General features: G+C 37.9%; 1 protein-coding gene across 3 annotated transcripts in view; it reads right to left on the bottom strand.

Moving 5' to 3' along the window:
* The window catches only part of OCA2 (OCA2 melanosomal transmembrane protein), a 190701-nt gene that overhangs the window by 53799 nt on the left and 121239 nt on the right, over nt 1-15663 (bottom strand). For all 3 annotated transcript variants that reach the window (XM_033053545.1, XM_033053547.1, XM_033053546.1), the window contains 3 exons: nt 14291-14418; nt 9677-9736; nt 9016-9120 (listed from right to left, as the gene is read on the bottom strand). In XM_033053545.1, coding sequence (XP_032909436.1) covers nt 9016-9120; nt 9677-9736; nt 14291-14418 — 293 coding nt within the window. The remainder of the gene's footprint in view (nt 1-9015; nt 9121-9676; nt 9737-14290; nt 14419-15663) is intronic.

The raw sequence follows: 15663 nt of genomic DNA, 5'->3' as shown, positions 1-15663 counted from the left end.
CATGATATTAAATAAGATTATTATTATATTTTTTGTGCTATTTTAATGAAAATGAGAGACAGAAAAAGTAGTACAAGGGAAGACAAATAAATTATGTATAATACAATTGCTCACTACCTGTTCTCTGCTGCCCAGCCCACCCCCCAGAAGCAATTAGTGACAATTGGACATCTCCCCACAGTTTATATACTGAGTGTGTCATTCTATGGTATGGAATATCCCTTTGGCCAGTTTGTGTCAGCTATCCTGGTTATGCTCTCTCACCCACCTTCCAGTTTCTTGTGCTCCTGCTCCCTGGTACAGCATGGAAAAATAAATAGTTCTTGACTGGGGGTAAGCATTACTTAGCAACAACCAGAACATCAGTGTGTTATCAAGATTATTCCTATAGTAAATCCAAAGCACAGCACAGTAGCAGCTATTACTAAGAAAAATAATTCCATGGCAGCCAAAAACAGAACAGGCAGTTTTATGAATTTCATTTAATTGCTTTAGCAAATAAAATAAAAATTTAAGAAACAAAAACAAAACCAAAAAAAAACCTGAAAAATATAATAAGATTTGTAGGAAGGCATAATAGACTTCATAAGGCAATTGGTATAGACCCCAAAAAATACAGCAGGCAGGCTTTCTAGCAAGATCTAGCACCAGTTCTCAGCCAGTAACATTCTTCAGAGCTAAACAACTTCACCTTAGTTTAGAAAAGTGGTTTGAGGTCAACATACTTTGGTGACCACTTGGTTTAAAAAATGGTGTGATCAGTACCTGTATAGAGAGTTATTGGGGAGAGGTGACAATATTATTCTCCTGTTTTTAACATGTTCAGAGGTCTATGGGACCAAAAGGGAAAGAGAAAGAATAAAAAAATGTGGAATAGTAAGACATGAAGTAGGAAGATATTTGAGAAAATAACTGTGATCTATCTTAAAATTAATGCTTTCTTAGAGTTTAGGAGTTTCGGTAGTGAACAGAGTTATGACTTTTAATCCACCAATTTGTCATTTTAATGTATTTCACAATTCACCCTCAAGAGGTACGATCTCTTCTGCTTCCTGAAAAATGCTTTCACTTTGATGGCTGAGTGATGTTCACCTTTATTGACTGCATGTGTTGTTTTGGTATGGAGCAATACATGGGCTTTATGAGGAATTACAACTCTTTCTCCATTCCTTCCACCAGTTGTGATACTCATCCCTCTTAAACCCTCCAATTGATTAGCCTAAATAAGCTAATTTTAAACAATTATTCTTCAATTTTACATTGCCCAAAGATGTCTATTTCTATTTTAAGGCATAAAGAAGGTCCAGCATGTCCAGCATCTTGTCTGTTTTTTGTATGAAACAGTAAAGAAATAAGTAATTTCTCATCACCAACTTTATTTCTCTCAAACTTTCACAACTAGAACATGATATGCAATACAAAATTAAGTTATATTTATTTAAAAGTGATTTAGTGTTTCAATATTTCCTGTCGTTGAGGTCAGTCCTAAAGCTGTTGCCAGACAGCTTTTGAGTGCAGAGCAAATAATGCCCCACGCCCCACCAGATATGCAGAGAGGAGACCAGAGGAGGGGTACTGGTACTGCTCTTTCAGTGAGCATCTCCTCCTGGGATGAGTAGTAGACTCACAAAGAGTGAAACCCTCTCAGCTATTTCTGCTTCCCAAAGATAACACTTGTACAAGTGCTTGCACATCCCCATTGTGCAAGAAGAGCACTTAAGCATGTTACCTATAGCTATGCAGTGCAGCAGAATTTAGCAGGTCAAGAGTGGCCCAAAAACACTGGTTAATATTCAAGGATCACCTCCTCCAAGCTCAGAAGCACATCCTGTCAAAGAAAAAATCAGGCAAACATGCCAGTAGGCCTACATGGATGAAGAGGGAACTCCTCGACAAACTCAGAAGAAAAAAGAACTTTACAGAGGGTGGAAGCTAGGAGAGGTAATCTGGGAGTAATAGAGAGAGATTATACAAGTAGCCAGTGAACAGTTTAGGAAAGTTAAACCCTGACAGAGTTAAATCTGGCCAGGGACAGCAAGAGCAACAAGGAAAGCTGCTATAGGTACTTCAGTGATGAAAAGAAGACTCAGGAAAATGTGGAGGAAGGAAATAGGAGACCTGGTTATCCCGGACACAAGGAAATGGCTGAGGTACTCATTAATTTTTCTGTCTTGATCTTCACCAGCAAGTGTTCCAGCCACATTGCTCAAGTCATAGAAGGCAAGGTTAGGGGGAATGAAGAACCACCTGCTGTAGGAAAAGATTAGGTTTGAGAACATTCTAAAGAAACAGAAGGCCCCCAAGTGCATGGGACCTGATGAGATAAATCTGCAGGTCCTGAGGGAGGCAGCTGAGGAAGAAGCTCCCACTGATTGGAAAGGGGATTATAATCCTCATTTTTAAAAGAGAAAAAGAAAGACCTGGAAAACTATAGGCCAATCAGTCTCACCTTGGTACCTGGCAAGGTCATGGAGAAGATCCTTCTGAAAAGTATGCTAAGGCAAATGGAGAACAAGGAAGGGATTGATGACATCCAACATGGCTTCACTAAGTGCAAATGGTGCCTGGCAAATCTGATGGCTTTCACCCAAATTGGAAAGGCATGGATCTGGTGGACAGACCATTTGATGGATAAGAAATTGACTGGATGGTCATAATTAAAGAGTTGCGATCAATGGTTCAATGTCCAAGGGGAGCCCGTTGACAACCCAATGGTTGATACGGGGCTGGTCTCATTTAACACTTTTTTCTTCTATATGGACAAAGTGTTAAAGATCAGGTTACTTTACAGGGCTTTGAACAACTTGGTCTAGTGGAAGTTTTCCCATGCCATGGCAGGAGGGTTGGAACTGGATAATCTTAAGATATTCCAACTTAAAACATTCCATGCTCCTATGATATTATCTGGTTTGTCTGTTTGTACAAAATGTCTATGAAACAGCAATTCACACTTTTATTTTAAGGACATATTGCTGCTCTACACCGTGAGACTTCATTACACACACTTTGCTGAGAGCTTCTTGTGGCAAAGATGTCTTCTGTGAAAACTGCAGAGAATATGCATTAATAGAAAACAAACTATTTGTAGCTTCCCAAAATGGCTGATGATTGCTCTGTTGCTGCAGATGGCAACTGCCTAGTCTTGCACTTTTACTGAGCAGTGAAATGCAGGACGTCATAGATAACTCTGGAAGGGGAGAGGGCAAGGAAATTCCAGAAATAAAGCTGGCATTAAGAACAGGAGATACATGTGAAACATTCAGCACTGCAAGAGAAAAGCATCTGATAGCTTTAGAGATGGTAAAAAGTGGGCCAAAAATTATTTACTTTCTAACTAAGGCCTGTCAGAGACTAAGTCACCTTGTCAGCCAGATGATTCACAGAAATTATTTGTTGCTCTGCTGACAAAGTAGTATTTAAACTCAGCTGAAAGAGGGATTTACTGTGGCTGTCTTTTTACTTCTGGTAATAAAAGAAAATATAAACAGATGGCTTCCGCATATATAGCTGATAAAACATCAGTTAAACTAAAGAGCCTACTGGTAATATAATACTGGTAATACCAGCATACTGGTAATCAGGTCACTTAAAATTCTAAGGGCAGAAATTCATAGCTATTTAAACATGACAATATTAGCAAAGTCCAGGCCTTAAAAATTAGGAAGTCTGCTGTCAAAGAATGTAATTGTGAGTTCAGCCTGTTGATAAGGGAAGATAAATAACAGAGGTTTAATAGAATGACACATAGAGCATCAATACATTTATTCTGCAGACAAAGAAAGATGGATATGAAACATGAAAAAACCCTTGTCAAAATTAAAATGAGAGAAATATAATAGCCAAGCTCCTGGTTAATGAATTTTTTATGATAGAACATTATCTTGGTGTTTTTTAGGAAATACCCAAGTATAACTATATATACTAGATTTTCAGCTGGCAACACAGCCTTTTACATACAGTCAGAGTTCACAGAGTTTCTCACTAAGTATTTTTCAAACTCAAAATTTGGGACCCTGAAACTGTAAAAGGACCAGTTGTACCAGCTGAATATTCACAAGCCCATGAAGCATGATGGGAACCATCCCAGAGTACTGAAGAAGCCAGCAGAGGTTATGGCAGGACCCTTCTTGATCATCCACCAAAACTCTTGGGAAGCTGGGAGTGTTCCTGCTGGCTGGCAGCTTATCAATATTATTCCAGTTGAGAGAAAGAGAATGAAGAAAGACCCAGAGAAACATAGACTTTTTAGTCTAGCCTCAGATTGTGGAAAAATATAGAGAAGATTATACTGGATACCATTAAAAGGCATGTAAAGAGCAATACAATCATCAGGCACAGCCAACAGGGGTTCACAGAAGGAAAGCCCTTCTATGATAAAGTCACCCTCCTCATGGATGAAGGGAAGGCAGTGAATGTAGTTTTTCTGGATCCTAGGAAGGATTTTGATGCTGTTCTTCACTGTATGGATGAGCTGTCCAGCTGTAGAATGAGCAGGTTCACAGTGCACTGGGTGAAGACATGGCTGAAGGGCAGAGCCCAGAGGGCTGCAGGGTATGTAAGTCCTTCAGCATGTCCAGATGCGGGCAACAAAGCTGGTGACAGGGCTGGAAGGTGTGTCCTGTGAGGGGCAGCTGAGTTGGAGAAGAGGGATGAGGGGGTGATTTCATTACTTTCTACAGCTTTCTGAAGAGGGGAAGTAGGGATGGATGTGCTGAGCTCTTCTGGGATCCAGTGACAGAATACAAGGCAATGGCTCAGAGCTGAATCATAACACTTTCAGACTGGACATTAGGAAGCATTTCTGTATTAAGAGGGTGGTCAAACACTGGAAAAAGGTTCCTAAAGAGGCATTCAGTGCCCTAAGCCTTTCAGGGTTTAAGGGTAATTTGGATAATGCCCTCAATAACAGGCTTTAATTTTTGCTCAGTCCTGATTTGTTGAGGCAGTTGTATCGAATTATTATTATAGGTTCCTTCCAAGTGAAATAGTCAATTCTATAATTTTACAATACTTTGTTACAGTGTATCTTTTACTTGGTGACAAGAAATGATTGATTTTCCTATCACTTGCAGATAGCTATCACAGTTGCCAGGCATACTTATGCAAAGAAATGCAATAAACACTCACTCATGCAGACATATATTTAATTAGGGAGCTGAATTTTCACTTTTCAATTTAGAGTGAAGGGTGAAGTCCTGGCATTACAGTTCATTGGGCTATTTTCAGTGCTCCCATCTTGTTTTGGTGTAGTTTATTGTCTTTGCATACAGAATTAAGAATTTTGAAATAATTTTAAATAAACAATTAGAAGGTATTTCTAAAAATGTTTTTCCTTCATGCAGTTTCAATGCTCTATTTTAATTTTAAAAATGCGAGAATTTTGGCAAGACAGAAACAATAAAAGTATTCAACCTATGATAAGTGCACTTAGAAACTCATTCCGTTGTTTCTTGTAGGCAATTATCTTTGCTACAGCATCCGCTCTAGCAAAAAATACATGCTGTGTTCTGCCCTCTTCACAGTTTTCAGTTTAGCAACTTCCATACATGAATTCCATATGGTACTGACATTTCTGATTGTGGGTTATACCAGATTTACTCTTGTCTAGAGCAGAGAAGATTTTGACCAACAGTGTTGCACTGAAAAAGTATTTTCAGGCCAAGACAATTCAGATGATATGTTGGTTTGATTTTTGTAATTTCAGAATATTTTAGTAAGACATAAATATTCTCCATGTTGCTGAAGGCTACTGAAAATCATTGATATGTTCAGTCGGTTTAAACACACAAATACTTTGCACTTTGAAGTAGAGCCATCTTAAAATAACTGAAAATATTTATTTTTTTGTTCTTAAGGATAAGGAAGAATCCTAATTTGCCTACATAGATACATAGAATCTCTTGACAATGCCAATAATTTCTTCCAGGGAACCATTTTCCTTTTTGGTTTTCATTACTTCAAATCATAAAATAGTTTATTTCCTAGAATTCTGTGTAATGCCGGCTCAGATATATTCTAATTTCCTTTTCAAAATATCAATCTACAACTTCCACTTTTCATATCCTCTTAAGGTGAGTTAACTGACTGTTAAGACAGCTATAAATTTTAATGTTGTCAAATCTGAAACTTTACATGAAGCAATAAAATTTATCCAAACATCATTTATCAATTATCCAAAAATAAAGTGAAACTTTTAGTCTGAAGATCCATTAATTAGGCATTAATATTTTTCCTTTTTTTTTTCTCTACACAAAACAAGTTATTATGAATTTGATTATCTCACTAGTACAAACACAGAAACTGAAAGGAAAGTTCGGACAACCATACATCAACTTGGTTTTTTAAAGGAAACACAACATCACAACTACAGAGCTATTTGCAGGTTTTTCTGTTTTGATTCCTTTCAGCTAAAAAACCTAAGTCAAGACTCAGGCTCTAATGGAATTTTGTATTTCTTCTGTTTCTCAGGTAGTCCTGGGCCAAAACACTACACACAACAGAAAATTGAAAGATTTCACATCTACAGTACCTTCAGCTCAGGGGGCAGTGACCTCACATAGAAGATTGTTCCCCCTCGATGCATTTCTGAATAACTACACTGATTGTGCATCCCATCTTCTCTCCCTGTTCCAAGTCTGGACAATAAGCACTGCATATTGTTTTAGGGGATGAGTGGAAGACCTTATCCAACAGCAGAGAGGCAGTACTGGGGACATCTCAAGTATGAACTGATACCTGTCTTGAAGCTTCCCACCCCTGAAGGAAGAAAACAGTATAACTTTCCCAATGTTCTTGCCATCACAGTAGTTTTTTCCACAGTCAGCCGAGGGCTCACAATCAAAAGAAGTGGGACTGGCAAGACAGCCTCATTCCTGAAACATGGGACAAAAATCATGGCATACTTGTCTTTCTAAAGCAGAAATGACACTATTAGCATCCTTGACTCTGAGCTGCCACTCTGCCTCTCATCATCAGTGATATTTAAGGAATTCATGTACAAGTCAAACAAGCCATTATCCCATGAGACTGGCTTCTGATTTCCCTTAAATCCTTCTTCCTTAATGGCAATCCCAATGTAAGCAGATGTCATCCTCCAAATACTTTTGTCAGTCTAGTACGCAGCTGATATCTATGAAACTGCCAGATTTTTTGTATCTGAAGGAACTTGGTGGATTCCACATCCCTACTTGATCCATCAAAGTTATGACTAATGAAAAAGAGAGATTGACCCACTGTCATGACATTGGTTCACAACTGGAGGAGACTTACGGAGACCTGGAGGGATTCACTACATCTCTCTTTCATTATTGCTAGTGCAGGGTCATTTGTGAAGCGGGAACCTTTTCCCAGGAAAGGACAGGATCATTAATGGCTACATCATAGCAGGTGCCCCATACTCCTATATCACTGAGTAATGTCAAACCAAATTAATATATAGAAGTCCCTGATTAATGAAAAGTCCTTCTACAAAAGAGTTGGGTTCAATGTATTTAATATTCTTCATCAGAAATTCATAACTTTGGCACATTTACTGAAAAACAGTCTTCCAAAACTAAATACTGCTTGTTTTAAGAGTAGGAACAAAGTACCAGAGAATCAAAAAGAATTGTAAATGGTAATTTAAAGATCTTGGGACCTAGTTACTTAAGAACATTCTGTAAGTATTTTCTAATGCAGAATGAAAAAGACTAAAGTATCAGCCTATTCACTGAAGTAGATGAATCTCAACTCTAGTTTGCCAAATAGGACATTAACGTCTTAACACCTCAACTAATGACTGCTTTTACATAGGTGACAATATGCATGTATTTTTCTTCCTGTCTCTTCTCTCTGTCTATTAAAAAAAAATAAAAAATTGTAGCAGTCTTTTAGATTCATCCCAGAACAGAATGAGAAAAATATAAATTTGAAATAGCTTAAAATGTTGACAAGGATCCCTTCCTGTCAATCTATATCTGCCACCCTCAAAGACACAAAAGAAATGCTCTTCAGGCATCTCAAAGGACTCTTGCACTTCAGTCCCATTTCCTGGAACACACTCATTTCATAGTGCTGTTTGGTATTGCTCCAAGCCAATTTTGATAGACTAGCTGGGTATCTTCTAAGTGAAGATTTTTGCATTATTACTCAACAGTCCTCAAGCATTTGCTGGGAGGTGACTCATCCCAAACAAATCTTTCCTTTCATGCCTATTACTTGCAGTCTATTGTGGTTAAATCAATATAATTTCACAGGAAACACCACAGTAATCAAAGCAAAATATCACATTAATATATATTTATAGTGTTGTTACAAATCTGCCCAATTTGTCAAATGCCACACAAGAAGTGTCTTAAACCTTGGCAGAGGTTTAGAGTGGATATGACCATCCAATAATGAATTAAAAAATGTGAAGAAAATATATACTTAGCTGAGAAAGAGCTGTAACAATGAAACATTATGTGGTATAATGAATGAATTATCACACTTTAAACAGAGAACTTGATTGAATAAACCTATCTGAGCATGCCCTAATTTGTTATAATTTGATACTTTTCTGATATTATAGCTCAGTTGCTGACAAGCATTTGTTATGCTTAACAAAATTTGGTGGTTTCTAAACTAATTACAAAAGTAAGGTAGCAATAAAAGGTTCAGGTGTTAAAAAAGCATTAGCACAACTACTCAACACATAGAGGAAAAACATTGATAGCAGTGGATGGATAGTGACAGTTTCCATCAAAAAGACAATTCTATTTTTCAAGTATGCATGTCGGTATAAGAGAAGAAAACACAAAACTGCAGCCAAAACGGTGCCTCTGGTCCCACAGCTCCCTGCAGTTGCTGGGGTCGATGGCCTGTACTTAACAGTACGAGTTAGTTTCTAATACTGATTCAATCTCAGAGGATAAAGTAAGTTACAGCACAGCAGAGGTCAAAAAAACCCCAAAAAAACCAAGCAGCGAATTGTAATCTGCAAGCTCAGCTCCCTTGCCAGCACCTGGAGGAGGATGTGCAGTGCTGCACAGACCTTACCATTGTAGCTGTGAAGGGGATGTTGTCAATCACAGAGGAGGCCAAAGCAGACACCCAGAGCACTAAAATGATGGCCACTGCCAAGCGCTGATCCTCAGGAACCACCTGGAATTGAGAGAGAAAATTATAACTCTGAGATCAGTGCTGCTCTGTGTGTCCCCCATGGCATAATTGCGTGTTCTTTACGGTTTTAATTTATCGACAGTTATTATTCCTTTAGGCTCTGAGATAGGAAAGGCATCTTAGATAAAATAGCCTAACATTTAGTAACACAATTACAGTTCTTCTTCCAAGAAAACATGAACATATAGAAATACAAAGATTGATATTTCTAATACTCAGATTTCACACAAAAAATACACTGTGCAACTGTGAATTTTGACTTTTAGCTTTTTATACTTTTTACACCTTTGCATTTTTGGAGGGTTTAGACTACAGAAAAAAGTTTCTCTATTGCATTTGTGGCTATGTTTATTCTGGCTGTGGACAGATATACACATATTAAATATCACCCATGCCAAAGTATGACATGCTTTGTTATATTGCTAATACAAGAATGCAATCATTAATATCAAATTCAACATAAAATTATTCTTTCTTGTTCTACTGGAATAAAACTATTTTTCTTACCTGTTAAAGATTACAAATATTTTAAACATACCTTTATTAACAAAGCTGTCTGCTCTCCTATATAGTCTATTAAGTGCAGATGAGCCAAAGCCTGGCGGGGGAAAAAAAGACATTGATATCAACTAATGAACTGCATGATATACTTACTTTTTTTCACTGAATGTAAGAGAAGGTATTGATATTCAACTCATGCAGCTTCTACAGAAGTAATTTTAGGCAAGAAAAGACACAGCAGAAATTGGTGGCTGCATTTGCAGAAGCTAGTTAAGGTTGCACTGAAATGACCTGTAGTATTACTCAAAAGCGTGGGACACAGGATCAGAGAATGGCTGAAATGTAACGATGATTTTATTCAGTGGATATGTGTTTTCTAAAAACTGAACACAACTGATTTTAAACCAACTTCCCCAAACCCAAAATATAGATAGAAGCATACCATGTGTTTCAAAGGCCAGATGAAATCAGGCCTCTCATGCTCAGTCTCAGATGAAGAAACAGAAAAACAAATTATGTTTCTGTTCTAAAGCTGCCTCAGGCCCATTCAACAAAAATGCCAAAAACCTACAACAAAAACTACAAAAAACCAGAATCCATCTGCAAAAGCCAGGGCAGAGATCTTGGGTGGATGGAAATTGGCAGCAGCATCTGAAAGGCAGGAAATCCATCTCTCCAATGTGCAAATTAGGCATGTGAACTAAGGAGGTGAGCCCTGTAAGCACCGAACCCCAGGAAAACATGGATCAGAGTGTTCTATCCTCCCTGTGAGAACCACTCCCAGCTGTACAGACATTTAGACAGCATCCTGTGGTGCTACCACAGAAGAAAAGACATGGGAAGACTTCAGCCTAGTGGTGCTAACTCTGATCTCTCCTGGGGCACACCGAATACAGATTGAGTCTTCATACCCAAGGACAGTGACCCATTCCCTCGACCACAAGGTAAAAGGGTGATGTTAACTCACGAGTGCTAGCCTTTATTTCACTTTGGTTTTGTTTTCTTTACTTGCAGTCATGAAGAATGGAGTACTATTTTCAGATTTAATAAGGTATGTCTATTTTATGACTTCTCAGTTTCTCAGGGGAGAAAATCACACAATTTTTGGTTTAGCCCAGACCACGCTGGTGGGCTTTTTTCATTTTTTTTCTGTCAAGTAAAAGAATCAGTCAGCTGCAATACCTCACTTGCTGACATCGGTGCCTCACAGAGCTGCAGGAGTCAGTGTCCACACAACACAGCTCCATATAACCCTCCCATATGGCAGTCAGACAGAGCCCTTCAGAGACTGCAGTGGGGAAAAAAAAGCATTCAACTTGCATACCGTCACATTCCATGACAGATGCAGTCAAAGACCCTAATGAGTATTGATTGAGTGGTGTGATATGGAACACTGTCTTGTCAGCAACTAAGGCGCTTTCATTCAGACTGGAAATTCCTGTACCTTCAGCTCAGTTGGACATCAGCTGAATAATAGTGGTTTGAGTATCACCACATAGAAAATTTCGCGCAGAAATATTGTTTTAACAATACATTGAACAAGGAAAGGTATATATACAATTAAAAATACAGCATACAGAAAACAAGCAGCAAAATTTTTAAATATATGCACATACCCCTTTCACTTAAAAAAAAAAAGAATATTTTTTCATAACTTTGGCTTCCCAAGAGAAACTTTCCTAGAAATTAATTCTTGTTGGTGATTTTAAGTTACTATGTCCTTTCTAAGCTGTGTTGCTTTATCAACTCAAAGGTTATTACAGTGACTTTTTAAATGTATGTAAAAACAATATCCCTAATGAACAACAATAGTTTTTTGTATCATTGCTTTGTGTTCGCACTTCAAGACAAATTTTTAAACAGATAGTTGCCAGCAATTAGAGCCCAGATTCCCATTCAATTAATATTGCTGCCTTATTAATTATCTACTAACAGAACGTATTACTTTTCAGTAACATCAAAATTCATTCTGGAACTCAAAAAAAGAGATGTTCACGACACATACATCACTCCTGCAAGAGAGACTGCAGGTAGCCCATCTCATTAGAGACTGTGACAATATAAATCACATAAATAACTTTAGGATGTCTCTATGATCTCCGTGTCAATCTCCTGCAAGGACCTAAGTGAAGGTCAGCAATTAGTAGCCTGCCACTCTCCTCCCTGCATGTAAACTGCACAGAGGGTCTCCTGGATATTCCTGTGTGTTCTAAGAGGAGCAAGCATTATTGCACTAATTGGTGTCTTCAGGCATACTAGTTCCTGTGGGGCACTTCACAACAGAGCTTTTCTGCAGAAAGAAATCACGTGCCATTTTAAAACAAAGTCTAATTTATGCATAAAATTTTCTTTAATCCTCTTGTGGACAGTATGTCATGATGACTCTTGCAAATAAACTCTGCCTGAAGGAATTAAGGTAATATGCCAATTTCTGCATTAAAAGTGAACAAAGAATTGTAATCCTGAGAGGCATAGGGACTATTTTACAGAGACAGGAGAAGTAGAAAGATTTTTATAGATTTTTATGAAACAGTTACTTGCAGATAAAGACTAAAGTTGTAAAGATTAATTACCCACGGGATGCAATAGAAAACAAGAGACCTCTAAAGGCTTTCCAAGTTTTTAGTTGTGAAAGATGCACCAGACTGGACTGATGGACCCCCCCAAAGGCAGAACCTTCAACAGTTCCCCTGGTTCAGGAACTCAAATCACATTTTCCCAAATGTCTGGAACTCAAATCACATTTCTCAAAATGACTTGCAGCCTCAGACCCACAAAGGTTTTTAAATGTGCCTTGTAATAGGAAAGAAAACATTTATAGCAGTAGGAGACAGTTTCATACTGGGAACTATCCAAGCTGAAGGATCACCAAGGGTGGGCAATGTGGCCTGACAATTTCTGGATGCCCTAGACTATGGAAAGATTTCTTATACTTCAATGTATGTCTTTGTTTTGACCAGTTTCTTTTTGACACTGGTAACTTAAAGGAAAGAAAAATGTCTTGGAAAGGACTGTCACCTACTAATGCAATAGTTTCAGATAAAAATTAGCAGTGGTGTATTAGCAGTTTTCCCATCCATTGTGGGAAGAATTCAATGTCTTGTATTTTTTTCTTGATTATCTGGACAAGTTTCTTTCATGACCTTAAATGGCTGCTATTCTAGAGAGCCAGGAAAAATATTCTTTCATTAGAAAACTATTCACTGATGACCTGAGAAACCAAAAAAATGAAGTTCAGTGGATTATCATAGTTATATTCAAAGTCTGGCAGTAAATGGAAAATAACATCCTCTGTATTATACTATAGTATTGTGGAGTCATACAGCGCTCAAATCACAGCTGGTCAATCCAAGTTCAAACAATAAATACATCAGGGAACACAACTAATTAACTGTTTCAACAGCAGTAGACAAAATAAACATGGCTTCAGCATTGCTTGCCTGTAAGAGTTAGAAAATTCAAGGTTATATGGAACCTCATAAAATGGAGAGCTAAAATTGCATGTTCTAATGAGCATACAATAAATCAATATTTCCTGATGAAATTTAGACGTAGTAGCTCACAGAAAACTTCATAATGATAATCAAAGTTTCCACTCATCTTCTTGGTAGTTACCAGATTTTGACTTCCACTTTGGCATAAATAAGAGTTAGTTGGATTTCTATTTACTTCAAATGTTGCCCCTGCTGGTGATTTTTTCTAATAGATTCCAATTTCCAAATTCTTGGGATCTTTGAAATTATTGGGAGGGAAGAGAGGAGGAAAGAGGCTATATGAGCAAATTAGTTATCACAGGCTTTTCCCAGGTTTCTCACTCAGGTAATTCACTAGCCATGGCAATGTCAGTGGTCACTTGGGTATTGCCAGTCATGTTTCAACAACATTATTATATCACTTAAACCAAACAATTCACAACTGAAAAAATAGTCAGTATTCTAGAACCCTAATTAAAAAATTAACGTGAGAATCCACACCAAAAAAAATCCAAATATTTGGGGTAAAAATAAATCCTCTCAAGCTATAAAAAAGCATCAAATAGGGAATAAAAGGGGATGAAAACACAGACGGACAGGGATGTCATCAAGCAGACAAGCACACAGAAAATACACAGCAAGATATTCAAGCATTTCAAGAGCTGAATATTTTTCAAATTAACATTGTAAACTGAAATTCGGGATTATTTTCCTTTCAAATCACTCTCCCATGAGATATCTTGGGCCATTTGGTAGCCAGCATGTAGCAGACAGCACTAGAAACATTTTTCAGCTTTGATTTAATCTTGTTCTATTATTTTTCCTATCATCTGTATAAATAATTGCAAACAAACATAAATACAGATAAAATATCTGTACACAGAGACCAACAATAGACTCAGAAACTGAAATGTAAATTATAGAAAAATGATTTTGTCAGATACATTCAACAAAAGCAGAATATGGAAAGAGAATAAGAGCAAGTTCATAAAAAAATTTAAATATGAAAGAGGTCCAACTAACTTTCATTCTCTGCTATTCCTCTCCATATTACCATAACTACATCTGATCAAAAATATTCCAGCGGGATTGAACCAGCAGGAGGCCTCTCTCCAGGAACATAATTCACATTTGAAAGCTTTTGCACTTCTTCAGGCTTTAGAGTCAGAGAATATTACCTCCATGAGAACAAACAATGCTGCAAAGAAAAGGAGGGTTGCCCACTCCACTCTGTTCAATATCATCTCAAAATCATGGATGTCTGCTAGCACTAGCAGCCAAAGGGCTCCCAACATGGCAATCCAGCCTGCATGAGAGAAAGAGAGAATAGTGCTTTACAATTCACAAATTTATTATGTGCTACCAACAAGTTACAGTAATGTGATTTTCAAAGATTTTTGCTGTATTTTTGCTCTGACTGAAACAGGAAAAATTCACAGATGCCACAGGATAAAAGGTCTCTGCTATCAATTTAAAATATAATCTAAATTTAGAAAAACAAGGCAAGAACAACTAACAATCAATCGGCTTGGATCACAGAGAAAACTTTAAGTACAGTAATTTCGCGATTATAAGCCGCATTGAGTATAAGCTGCATCTATGGGTGTCAGCAACTTTTCATTCTTTGTCCATATATAAGGTGCACGCGATTATAAGCCGCATATTACAATACAGAGTGTGATAAAAAGTCTATTCTATCACCATCTGTTGAGGGTGGGGACAGTGATCCTTATCTCTGTGGGAGATATTCTGATAATGAGCCATCCACTGAAACCAGGCGGGGCATTGTTCTTTATCTTTTCACACCCCATCCTTCCTCCAGCGAGTCATTTTCTGCTAATGGCCCATTGAGTCCCACTGTGGGACTGATAAAATTACTGCATCCCATTGGAAGTTGCTCCAGCCAGGGGGAAGAGCCCAACATTTCTTACCAAAATAAAAACAGAGGTTTTGGGATGCTAAGGGAGCCCCTTCTCCACTGGACTCCAGAGGAAAACCGGATTTCTCCACATTGCCACTGGACCTCCAGAGGGAAACTGCACCTTCTGCAGGAGCACTGCTTCAACTGAATCACATCTGTCACTGCAGGAGGATGCAGCCACCATTTAATGGGACTGCTACCAACACCCTGCCCGACAGGGTGTCAGGTTGTACTCTGACTTTGTCAGGGTTTGGAGTTTGCTTCTTTGTAGTACTGCATTTCTATTTTAATTTCCCTAGAAAAGAACTGTTATTCCTAATTCCCATATTTTTGCCTGAAAGCCCCTTGATTTCAAAATTATAATAATTTGGAGGGAGGGGGTTTACATTCTCCATTTCAAAGAGAAGCTCCTGCCTTTCTCAGCAGACACCTGTCCTCCAAACTAAAACAGAAACTTTTTGTTCTTTGTCCATGTATAAGCTGCACTGATTATAAGCCGCACTTCCAGGTTCGGACCAAAATTTTAGTCAAAACGGTGCGGTTTATAATCGTGAAATTACTGTATTTAGGAATAGTGAAGGATTCTCCAGCCCCTGAAAGGCTGGCTGTATTCCTTGGACCTTGAAGACT

The sequence above is a fragment of the Catharus ustulatus genome, chromosome 2 (genome assembly GCF_009819885.2).
Source record: "Catharus ustulatus isolate bCatUst1 chromosome 2, bCatUst1.pri.v2, whole genome shotgun sequence".
NCBI classification, from domain to species: domain Eukaryota; kingdom Metazoa; phylum Chordata; class Aves; order Passeriformes; family Turdidae; genus Catharus; species Catharus ustulatus.
Note: the sequence above shows the minus strand (reverse complement) of the source record. Positions and strands in the feature narration are given on the sequence as shown.